Source organism: Triticum aestivum, chromosome 7A (genome assembly GCF_018294505.1).
Source record: "Triticum aestivum cultivar Chinese Spring chromosome 7A, IWGSC CS RefSeq v2.1, whole genome shotgun sequence".
NCBI classification, from domain to species: Eukaryota; Viridiplantae; Streptophyta; class Magnoliopsida; order Poales; family Poaceae; genus Triticum; species Triticum aestivum.
Genome location: NC_057812.1, coordinates 132,408,325 through 132,421,055, shown reverse-complemented (window position 1 = coordinate 132,421,055; position 12,731 = coordinate 132,408,325). Strand labels below are relative to the sequence as shown.

The window sequence follows — 12,731 nt, the reverse complement described above, 5'->3', positions numbered from 1 at the left end:
AGTAAATTGCTGAAAGCCACCACATTTGTGGCACAGATACTCCAAAACCATCACTTTTGCCAGAAGTTTCAAAAAACCACCACTTCCGCGGCAAGTGAATAACAGATTGCACTGATTCGAAATTGAGCCGCCTTTAACAGCAAAACTGACCGTTCAGGCCCACCTGTCGGGGCCACGTGGCATTTGCAAATGGGGGCGAGGAGACGGACGTTAGCCGGAGGGAGGGCGTGGTCTGTGGCCCACCTGTTGTGCAGCGGCGACCGGAGGAGGAGGAACACTGGCGGTGGCGCAAGGGATGGTGACGGCGCCACGACTCGGGGCGGGAAGAGGGGCAGTCGCAGCATAGGGTGCGGGGCGGCGGCGTCCTAGGCCATAGCCATTGATTTGGTCGGAGCCAAGCTCCCGCCCATGGCTGTAGCCGTCGATTCGGTCGGGGCCGAGCTCCCGCCCGTGGCCGTGGTCGTCGATTTGGTCGGAGCCGAGCTCCCGCCCTTGGCCGTGGTCGTCGATTTGGTCGGAGCCGAGCTCCCGCCCATGGTCGTGGTCGTCGATTTGGCCGGAGCCGAGCTCCTGCCCATGGCCGTCGCCGTTGATTTGGTCGGAGCCGAGTTCCCGTACCCGCACACGCGCTCAACGGCGAGCTCCGGCTGGCGTCGGCCATGAACCAAGCCCGACGACGACACCAGGGACAACTGCAAGGGAGCTCGTCCGCGCGTTCTCCATCGGAGCTCCCTACTTCTCCCCCTGTGGAGCATCGTCGGTGGTGGAACAGCGCCGGCGCATCTGGGCGGGAGAGGGTGAGGCTGTATGAATCGTCCCTGGGGTTAGGCTCATCGGCGCCGCTGGGATCCTTTGGCTCCACTCGCATCTCCGACGGCAGCGCCCCCAACTCGGAGGCAGCCTGCAGGAGGGAAGGCTCCCACGGCGGCGAGGAGCAGAGAGCTCCGGCGGCGGCCATGGCGAGATCTACTGTGGGGGCGGAACCAGCGGCTGTTGGTCGGTGTGTGCGTGGGCCCGAACCTATTTGCAAACGCCGCTAGTGTCCGTCTCTGCGCATCCACGCCCCTGGACCCGTAAGTGGGCCCAACTTGTCAGGTTTGCTGCTAGTCGCGGTTCACAGCTTGTTTAGTGCAATCTGTTATTCACTTGCCACGGAAGTGGTGGTTTTTTGAAATTTCTGGCAAAAGTGGTGGTTTTAGAGTATCCGCGCCACAAATGTGGTGGCTTTCAGCAATTTACTCTACATGTGTGCTCCTCCTCCTTCGCCACCCGCGCACCCCGCCTAAGACGTTGGACCGTGGGCTGTTCGCAGACTCGGTCGTGGCCCAGGCCCGTCTACCCAACGACCTATATAAGAAGGCACTAGCCAGTAGAGTGACCTAGTTCATGTTGGGAAACGTTGTATGGAAAACAAAAAATTTCTACGCACATGCAAGATCTATCCATGGAGATGCATAGCTACGAGAGGGGGAGAGCATCTTCATACCCTTGAAGATCGCTAAGCGGAAGCGTTTATCAATGCTGTTGATGTAGTCGTACACCTTCACGATCCGACCCAATCAAGTACCGAACATACGGAACCTCCGTGTTCAGCACACGTTCAGCTCGATGACGTCCTCGCCTTCTTGATCCAGCAAGAGGGACTAAGTAGTAGATGAGTTCCAGCAGCACGACGGCGTGGTGATGGTGTCGGTGAAGAACAATCTCCGCAGGGCTTCGCCAAGCACGATGAAAACTATGACGGAGGATAAACTAGAGGGGACGGGGTTGCTGGCACACGGCTTGGTGATTCTTGATGTGTTCCAGGTGCTAGCCCTGCCCCTCTATTTATATGTTGAGCCTCGAGGTCGTAACTTGGAGAAAGAGCCTCCTCAAAATCGGTTTTGCCCGCAAGGAAGAGTCCTTCTCGGACTTCCAGGACCAGACGCCATAGTCCTTGGCGTTTGGCCCAGACGCCATGGACCTCGGCATCTGGCCCAGTGCCAGACGCCAGGGTCTCTGGCATTTGGCCCCCTGGCCTCCACAAAATTCCTTCTGCACCGACTTAAAGCCCTGTGGGCCTTACCCCCTGTCCTAACCATATGATCCTATATATCAATCTTTACCTCCAGATCATTCCGGAGCTCCTCGTCGTGTCCGTGATCTTATCCGGAACTCCGAACAACATTCGGTTACCAACATACATAACTCATATAATACTATATCGTCAACGAGCGTCAAGCGTGCGGACCCTACGGGTTTGAGAACTATGTAGACATGACCGAGACACCTCTCCGGTCAATAGACAATAGCGGAACCTGGATGCCCATATTGGCTCCTACATATTCTACGAAGATCTTTATCGATCGAACCTTATAACAACATACATAATTTCCTTTGTCCATCGGTATGTTACTTGCTCAAGATTCGATCGTCGGTATCTTCATACCTAGTTCAATCTCGTTACTGGCAAGTCTCTTTACTCGTTCCGTAATACATCATCTTGTAACTAACTCATTAGTCATTTGCTTGCAAGGCTTCATGATGTGTATTACCAAGAAGGCTCAGAGAAACCTCTCCGATACTCGGAGTGACAAATCCTAATCTCGATCTATGCCAACTCAACAAACACCTTCGGAGATACCTGTAGAGCATATTTATGATCACCCAGTTACGTTGTGACGTTTGATAGCACACACGGTATTCCTCCGGTATCCGGAAGTTGCATAATCTCATAATCGAAGAAATATGTATTTGACATGAAGAAAGTAATAACAATAAACTGAACGATCATTATGCTAAGCTAACGGGTGGGTCTTGTCCATCACATCATTCTCTTAATGATGTGATCCCGTTATCAAATGACAACACATATTCATGGTTAGGAAACCTTAACCATCTTTGATCAACGAGCTAGTTTGGTAGAGGCTTACTAGGGACGCAGTATTTATTTATGTATTCACACATATATTTAAGTTTTTGATCAATACAATTCTAGTATGAATAATAAACTTTTATCATTAATAAGGAAATATAAAATAACAACTTTATTATTGCCTCTAGGATATATTTCCTTCAGTTCAGTTCACTAACTCCCTCTTGCACAATTCTAGCCGTCATCTACTGGTCCTCTCTCTGTGCTGCTTCCAGCGATCCCATCCCGACGACCGCGCGCACAGTTGGTCGAGAGAGCAGGTGCCTCCGGAACCTTGTCGTTCGAGACCCGGCCCGGGAAAACGGTAATAAGGTTTTTGGGGGAGAGTCTCGACGCGACTTCTCCCAATCCGTCCCCGCCTCTGTTTGTCTCTGCTTCCACTACTTTCCTTGCAATGTCTCCATGGCTGACGACGAAGCCGGCAAGAAGAAGGCCTCAATCAATGCCAAGGCTGTCGCTGCCGCCGCCGTGTTGGCCTGGCCAACTGGAAGGTATGCATGACTCATTCATCCCCTATTTACTCGTTCATGTGTGGTCGTATATATATTTGTTCATAGATGTTTTGATGTACGATACATGCTCACATGCTTAGGTATCAGTATGAGATGCATATCATATTTTCCATGTTTACTGTATACTCATATATTACATTAGTCGAGAAAATGTTAATATTTCCATCGATCCTCTCGCTGTCGCATGTAGCAAGCTGTTTGCTCCCATGTGGTACCGGTGGAACCAGAAAAAACACAACGAAGTTGGACAGTAGACCAGCTTCAGTTTCATGTGAGGAGGCTGACTGCAGAATCTGCAGAATTTCGCACGCCCAAACCAAGGTCCAAGCTGCGCAAACACAGAGGTGCAAGTGTCCGTCCACCGGTGGGAGTGATTAAAGTGAACACGGACGCGGCGCATTCCCAGCGATGGCGACGTAGTTTTTTTGAGAGTCAAAGCATAGCTTTCTTACGTGAACGAGTTCGGCATATCGCCTAGTACAACTCCAGCCAGGCGAAGTCCCAGGCGACTCGTCTAGGTTTCCTTAGCCTCTCGCCGGCGCCGCCGGTCCGCTTCGTCTCCTATGGTTTTAGAACCATGAAGGCGCGGCGAATCCCGGCACTTGCCGGCGAGAGGGCTCCGTTTTTACGTTTTTTTTTTCTGTTTTATTAGGGTTTGTGTCATGTTCAGGAAGATGAGGCAGGGATGATTTTTTGAAGAGGAATAAAGTTCTCCTCACCTAGTCTCTCCTGGTGGTGCTTCTAGCATCTTCAGAGGGCGTGTGGAGGTGTATCTCCGACGGATCTTGTAGGATTCGGTCGGTGTTTGTCTTAGATGGATCCGCTTGAATCCGGTCTTTGTTCTTCTATGTCAGTATGTCTGCAGGTTAGATCCTTTCGATCTACGATTCTCTTAATCGGCGGCGGTTGCTGTTCTGGTGTGCTGGTCCTATTGGGCCTTAGCACGACGACTTCCCGACTGTCTACTACAACAAGATTTGTCCGACTCCGATGATGGAGGAGCGATGACACCGGCGCGCCTTTGACTCGCTCTAGTGATTGTAGTCGTCGCTAGATGGTCTACGGACCTAGATGTATTTTTTACTTCCGGATGCTCAGCTTTGCCAGTCATGCATGCTAATACCTCCCCGGTATGGTCTGGTGCAACAACCCTCCAAGCAGACTCCAAGCTCCCTGGCACATGAGCCCCATCAATATTAAACTTCAGCACATCTTCTTCAGGTGGCCTTCATTTTCCTTCCTCCTTTGGTGGATTTTGCTTATGTTTCCCGACAACTTCCCAATATTCCATGGCGGCCACGTATGTGCTGTGGCGATCTCCTCTGGCCGTACCCTTCCTTCGTTCTTTCTGATGCGGTTCCTCTCATTTCACCACTCCCACCAGAAGTACAAAATCTGCACACGGTCCTCCATCTTCAGTGACCAAAGATGATCCATGACAGGTTCCACTGAATTATAGGCCTCTAGCTTCATTCTGACAGCTTCCGTTCCCATGACTCGCCACACTGCCTTCACCTCCTTGCATCGTACAATAAATGTCCTCCGATGGCGACGTAGTTTTAGAAGCTGCGGACGCCTTGCACGCTGATGGAACAATTGCCCGCGCCCCTCCGTGAAGCCTGCAGACCATCACGGCATTGAGAGGCCTGGTACTCAAACAGGCCCTCGCCTTCACTGCGTATGATAATGCGAGCCCTGGGTCAGCTTTCCAGGGACATCAAATTCCTTCTGGAGACAAGTTTTATCTAGTTATATAAAGTGTCCAGTATAGGCCCGGAGCATGTAACAAGCCTGCTCATTTTCAAGCAGCTTTGGGTGTGGCTAAAGTGGCCGATGACCATCATATACGGGTCTGTTTGATGTAGCAAATGCTGTGGCCAGCAATTCATCAGGAGTTTGAAAACCACAAACTGGCCTTACATAGCTATAAAGGATCAAGTCCAAGTGTACATTCAGAAAATGGTCTGCACCTTCCCAGCTCAGGAATTACAAATCTCTACTTATCATTTGCAATACAACATGCCATTAGCGTGCCAGTAATTTTACTTGATTGATGGCACAATCTCATTGAAATCTTGCTAATTTTACTTGATTGACGGCACAATCTCATTGAAATCTTGGTCTTTTTGCTGGCCCTTGATCAATGATGGGGTCAATTGCAGGAGGCAATGGCTCCGAGGCCAACAGATCATCTGGCCCTTTCTCTTGTTCTGATGGGACATAACCATCCGGAAAGGGTGGAGGGGGAGGAGCAGGAGGCAGCTGCCAAGAAAGATGTCAAAAGTCCAGAGTAATTAGTAAATGGTTGACAAGGAGGTTCATGAACACACTTGGGAGTAAGATACAGCAGCAGAACTCGCATAAGGTGCATCAGACACAACTTTCTTGGGGACACACAATATGCATCAGTACATCTCATGTGCCTAGTGCACCGTATGTCTCCCCAATTTGCTTTTGCGTAACGGCCACCATCATGTTATCTAAAAATGATGTTACCTTTCGTTGCAAAGACATGAGGATGTGATCCACTCGTTTCAACTCCTTCAAGTCAATTGTTTCCTTTTGGGCCTTTGATTCAGAAGCTGCCGCATCAGCCTCTGTTTCCGCTGTAAATAACAAAACAAAAATTCCAGTTATGCTACTTTTGTTTCGCAACTTGCAGTAAATAAAAAGAATTGTAACATAAAAAGAATTAACATGTAAGTTGTGAAGTACAGCAGCGGCAAGGAACCAATTTCCTGCAGGTGATCTTGCATGAACAACGCCAAAGTGCTAACTATCATTATTACAGATTATCAAAATTCAAGATAAGTAGTAGTTCAATCAACAATCTGTAATGCTAAATTTTATTTGTTTCAAACAGTGTATCCGTTCACATGGACTCAAACTTTATCTGGTAACTTCCAACCTACAAACAAAAACAAATTTCTTTGAACAGTTAAGCATATAAACTCCAATAACATAGAGAGAAATAGATATAAGAAAACCGGCGACAAAAAATAATGAATTATCTCTACTACATTGAAGGGGAGTTTGTTGGTTTCGCTTCCACCCCTCCCACCAATTTTTTTTCAAAACCATGCGATAACCCTCATTAAGTTTTTTTTTTCAAACTGACCCCCACCTCCTTTTTTCTGGGAAAAGAAATCCCGTGAAAAACAATCAACAGAAATCAAATAAATCGCCAATAGCAAGAAATCTCTTGGAAGCAAACAACAAAATCAACTCACGTAGTTATACGTACACAATCCCAATCACATCATATCTTTGTTTACCTTCGCCGATGGATTCCATCCCCACAGCATATCTCAATCTCAACCCAATAAAAAATTTCCTACGTTGAACCACTAGAATAAAGTTGCCCCTGTTGCAACGACGGGTATTTAGCTAGTATTCCATTTTATTCTTGGAGCTTTACTCTTAGAAAACAAAAAAATTGCCTATATCTAATTTTTTACCTGCAGAACTCATAATTTTGCAAAACATACGACTAAAAGTTGCAAAAGGCCATTTAACTAAAAGTTGCAAAAGACCATTTAACTAAAAGTTGCAAAACCTATGCACAAAATCTCATTTCCATTCATAATAATAATAAGAATTGTCCATTTAACCCAAATTTTTGCCTTTGTGCCGCCACCTACTGCTGGCTGCAAACACACCAGCTATAGCTGCACATGCCATAGCATAATAAACGGCTATCACACACTGATCAGTGCTAACTGCAGTTGACGAACCATGTTATAGAAACCAGATTCCCCAGAATTATGGATCCTGCTGGTACCAGATTTCAGAAATTGATAGGTTTTGGAGAATAACAGCGGTTTAATCAAGGCTAGAAACTGAAGCTTGACCGAAGAACTTAACAGAAATGAACTTTATTACTGAGTGAATAGAGCTTCAGAAAATCTGAACCCCTAGCCCAGTCAAAATAGAGTAAGCAATCTTTGGAGAGAAAGGGTAAATTGGCTATTTGAAATTAGTTTAACCATGGAAATCTGTCAAGAAACCAAAAAGGAACTTGAATTTTTTTTCTTTCACGAAGGAGTAAGGAATTAAATTCGGGACCGCTGAAAAGAAAATAGAGATGACTTTAGAGTTAGCATCTTTTAGGTCAACCTGCTGATTCTGAAACTTTGCTGCTAGGCATAAATCTCAACTCCTCTAGAAAATGAATATTTTTTTGTGAACCTAATGACGAACCAATTACTGCATTATCCTGACCAATTGTACCACTGCTTGTTAGCTTCATTCTTCCAGTCACGAACTACAATGCATAAAATCAGCTGGATGCTCAATACAAGTATATATTTCGCAGGCGATACAATAACTGGCCAAAACTACATCATGCATAAGTGATGTTTATTCAAGTAAGAAAAAGGGTAAAAGAAGAGGTAAAGAAGTGGATAAAATGTGAAGACCATACCATTACCAATCTTCTCCAATTTTGAGCATGCCGTAGAAAATGCTTTTGATATGTGATGCATAGCCCTACTCTGAAATGCCACAGGAGCAGAAAAGGGGAAACATTAATCAACCTAACACTCTGCAACTCGGATTGGCAAAATCACAGAAAAATTGTGCGAATGAAATAGCTCAACAATATACCACATTGCCATCGTTGTCAGTGAGTGAACTATAGAACCTCACTGCAGAATTTCTGAAAAAAAAAAGAATAAAAGGCTCTGGAGCTTTACTATGCGGGAGGCGAAAACGCTGCCAAGCAGGGGCGCCTGGTAGATGGAGCCGTCGAGGATGTAGTAGGCGAGCAAGGCGTCAGACTTCTCGGCGTTCGTCCTCTTCTGCTTGCGCATCACGAACAGGTGCGGCTCCATCACTTCGCTCAGCACGTACTCCAGCCCGGTCATCTTCCTGCGACCACCACAAGGAACGGAGCAATGAGTGACCCTCGCTACCGGCGAATTGGGCAGCGAGAGAGGAGGAGCGGGGAGGGGGAGCTAGGGTTTTACGTGAGCTGGGACATGTCGAGGGGGTGGATTTGGCGCGAGCGGAGGGACTCGTTGTTGCAGGTGATGTCGTAGAAGGGGGAGAGGGCGAAGTAGTCGAAGACGAGGTTGCGATCCAGCGGGTAGGTGTTGAGCCACAGCTGGTCGCGGAAGCAGATCCCCGTCATGTCCGTCCCCGGCGGGGGCGGGAGCGCCGCCGGGCCGTCGGCCGGCGGCGGTGGGGGCAGCGGCGTCGCCGACATCGCCCGGCAACAAAATCCCCAAGGGGCACCGCCGAAGTGCAGTTATGTGAAGATGCTGCGGGATCTGGGTCGCTGGTTCGCCGCTGCTGTGTGCCGGTAGGGTCGTGCCGTCGTGGGTCGGCTTCGGCCGACTCGCCGAGTCGCCGCGCTGCTGTGTGGGAGGCGGCTGATGCGCGTGCCGGCGGCCGGTGGGCGGCACCGCGGCGGACGGCGGCTGTTGCGACGGTGCCCGGTGGCGGCTGAGCGCTGCGTGCGTGCCGTGAGCTTGGGCTATGGGCTGCTGCGTGCTGCGTGCTGTCTGCTGCTGTGCGCAGTGGTCAGAGTGTGGGCTGGGCCTAGGTATAATTTCTCTTTCTCCAGCGCTGCACGGACCCGAACTGGGCCGGGCCAGGAAACGCAGCCAGACACAGCGAGGTTTATAGATCGCAAAATTTTCTCAAAAAAAAAAAGATCGCAAAAAATGCAGCAGAGTCAGGATTCGGTCTCTGACCGCCACCGCAGTAGCATTCGAACTCAGCCACTACGCCGACCTTAGTATGCTGTTTATTTTAGGGACAAACTGTCTTTAGTATATACCCAGACTGTTATACTTATTATTTTATGATAAAATGAAAAGAAAAAGGAAATGAATGGACAATATAAAAAAGTGAATTTCAAAGAAAGTTCATAAAATTGAAAAGGTTCGTAAAAACTGAAAAAATATCATGAATTTGAGAAAACTTCAAATATTTGAAAAAAGTTTGCAAAATTTAGGATGAAGTTCATGAAATTTCAAAAAAAAGTTCACAATTTTGGAAAAAGTTCACCCATATTGAATAAAAAGTTCACCAACTTTAAAAAGTTCATCGACTTTGAATAAAAAAGTTCATCAAATTTGAAAAAAAATAGTTCAATGGTTTTGAAAAAAGTTCGTTGATTTTGAAAAAGTTCATTGATTTGAAAATAGTTCATCGAAATTGAAAAAAAGTTCATCAATTTTGAAAAATAGTTTGTTGATTTTGAAAAAAAAAGTTCATGAAAATTTAAAAAAGGTTAATCAAATTTGAAAAAGTTCATAGAATTTCAAAATAGTTCATCGAATTCAAAGGGGTGCAGGGGGAACCTGGTCATACAAAAAGGAAAAAAACAGAATACAAAAAAGGAAAAAAAGAAAAAGAGTGAATAAAAGAGAGGAAAGTTTGTAAATTTTCAGAATCGGCTGCATGTTGGGGTGGTAACAGAAGCATGTCGCGACGGGTGAGGTATGAGGTTCGAGTAGCAACGTAGTCCATTACTCCCTCCGTTCGGAATTACTTTCATCGGAAATGGATGTATCTAGACTAAAAATATAGAAGAAAAAACTCAGGCACCCCTACATGGGCCGGCCCAGCACGGAGCGCTGCAGGCACCAGTTTGCGAAATGCACACAAACGGGCGCCTGCAGTGCTAAATAGGAAATGCCCAAGTTGGCCCTCACTTTTTTTGAGTGCTACCACACATGCCTCCGACAAACTAACCCTACCCAAAACCCTTTCCCCACTCGTGCCCTTTCCCGTCTGAAGCGTCAACGCCGCATTCGGACCAGAGCGGACGCGACCTCTCACTGGAGCCAGCATTAAAGCGGCGTGCCAGTCGAGAGCGTCGTTTGCACCGCATCCTGGTGCACGCGCCTTCTCCGCGTTCAAATGATAAACCGTTCGTCTGCCTCCCTTCGTTAATCATGTTCGGTAGCCGAGAAACCTACTCCAACGCCGCCCGTCCATCTGTCTGCCGATCACTATTAACCACATCGCCACCAGGTCTGCCATCCGCCTGTTATTTAAACGCCCGGGCCAACAACAACGGCATCCAACCTCCTCCGCTCCCTGCCTCCTCTCGGTACCACACCCGACGTGGCCTCCTCGAGCTCCGAAGGCCTGCATGCGGGACAACCTCTCGTTTGAATTAAAGAAGGAGATAGCCGCCACTGCGGCCGACAGGCGGACGAGCTCTCCAATGGCCAGCATTGCGGATGATCCGGTGCCACCATCCTCGTCATCCCATGTAGACATCGCCATGGGCGAGGTGCGGGCTCACTACACCGATGTGGTGTTGGAAGGATGGGAAGCCACGTTCAGTAGCACAGATCTACCAGGCCTACAACCTTCACCTTTTCCGCGAGCACAAGCACACGGAGGAGCAACTCGCCACCGCCACGGGCATCATGACAGCTGTAGACATGGACGAGCAGGAGGCTCTGCTCCTATCCTACCACTGCGCCCGCGACATCCGTCGTGAGCGCTTGCAGTACCGTCTCCTACAGACGGAGAAAGAAAGCCACATTTCAAGAGATTGACGAGGCGGCGAATGAAGTGTACAACAAGGACGAGGATGACGTCGCCAGCTCCGCATCGGTCGCGTCCTCCACCATGACAATGAAGCAGGCACATCCGCGGGCACCGCCGGCAACAAGGAAGCGTAGAGCATGGAAGGACGTCGGCACTCGGTTCCCACGAAGTCCATCACTTCTCCCCTTCCGTTGAAGCTAAGCTTTGGTGGGCTCATCATCATCGTTCGATTAGCCACTTGCTGGTTTTCGCGGAGGCTGGGCTTCATTTTTCGGGGCTCATGGTCGTCCGACGAGTTGGTAGACATGGGAAGCGTGCAGGGGCAATCATTAGACTAGTGTTTAGTCCAAATATATCGAAAACAAAACGCATGTGCTCCGATTTGGATGAAGATTAGTCGTTTTAAAAAAAGCATCCAGGTTTTAATTAAATTCATTTGTTTTGTTTAAATTTGCATCAAATTTGTTTAGTTCCGATAAATTCCATTTGAAAAGTCTCCGGACATTTGCGGCTGTGGTTGGATGGCTAGCTCCCGCATCAGTGTTTGCCGACTGCTCCCCATCGGCCCGGCCCCCATAGCCGGCTCTCGCATCAGTATCTACACACATTTGTAGGCCTTTTAAATTGAGATATTCACAATTTTTTTAAAAAAAATCCTCATTAAAAAAATTCTAAATTTTAAAAAATGTTCATGAAATTAGAAATATAAGAGTAAAAGAATAAGGAACCAAAAAAATCAAAAGATAGAAAAAAAATTCAAGGTTCTAGAACCTTCCCAAAACGGTGTGAAGGAAAACAAAGAAATGGGCGGCGAGCAGCTCTGATTGTCCATGTTAGGGGAATAGGATCCCCAATATCCGTTGGTGCTTCCGGAAGCGCGTGAAAATATTTTTTGAAATGCCAAGAAAAATTCAATAAAAAATCTATGTGGTTCTTTGTCACATCCAAGTGCTACATATAAATTTGTAGGCAAAAAAAAATTAAACATTTTGATCTTTGCAAAAAAAAAAAAACCACCAAACGTCATTCCAGAATGTCATGCTAAATTTGTTTTTCTTTTCACCAGGGAAACACCGCTGCTCGTTTTGCATGAATCTTTTTAAGGATGTTTGAGACACTAACACGATCATCTAAAAAATCAGAATTTTTAATAATATTATAATATCTTTTTTGTTTACTATTCACGCGGAAGCCCGCGCTCCAGGGAGGCAAAACGCCATTCGATAGGATCCACCATTCAACGGTCGCACCGCGGTTTGACAGTCTCGATTGACGGTCGGACATGCATGCATGCATGGTTGTTTCCCTTGGAATCGATTGCGTCGTCGATCAGGTCTCCCGGGTGCCACAAATCTCAGCACGACTTTCATTTCCTCACGCGTTGACGAGCTTTGCTCGTTCCTGCTACAAAAACGAGCCACTACTATCGCTCACAACAATAACGTCAAAATAGAACTAACATGGCAAAAGGAAAAACGTCAAAATAGAACCAACATGGCAGCTCCATGCATCCAGATGAGGCGAAAACAGGAATGGATGCATGCATCGACCCACCACACGTTCCAAAAGCCCCTCGTGTGTTTTCTGATTGATTTTCCAGAAGTTGCACCTACGTCGTACGTGCTTGGATGGACTAATTATTAATCCCGTGGGCGGTTGGCGCAAAGGGTTCAAGGCTTTGAGCCTTTGACGCTGTCGTCGTCGCAGCATGCATGACAGCGACCAACCAACGGTTAATAACAAAAACAGTTTTGCTAAAGCACATCTAAATGTGCCATAAGTATTGCACATCT

At 47.4% G+C, this 12,731-nt stretch overlaps 1 protein-coding gene across 1 annotated transcript; it reads right to left on the bottom strand.

The window, feature by feature from the left end:
- Positions 1 to 5,321: 5,321 nt before the first annotated feature.
- Positions 5,322 to 8,939, bottom strand: LOC123150746 (mediator of RNA polymerase II transcription subunit 6). Its single transcript, XM_044570578.1, has 5 exons — positions 8,394 to 8,939; positions 8,121 to 8,295; positions 7,850 to 7,919; positions 5,923 to 6,032; positions 5,322 to 5,688 (listed from the first exon to the last, which is right to left on the bottom strand). The coding sequence occupies exons 1-5, from the start codon at positions 8,630 to 8,632 to the stop codon at positions 5,533 to 5,535; spliced, it is 750 nt and encodes a 249-aa protein (XP_044426513.1). The 5' UTR covers positions 8,633 to 8,939; the 3' UTR covers positions 5,322 to 5,532.
- Between the last annotated feature and the right edge of the window lie 3,792 nt (positions 8,940 to 12,731).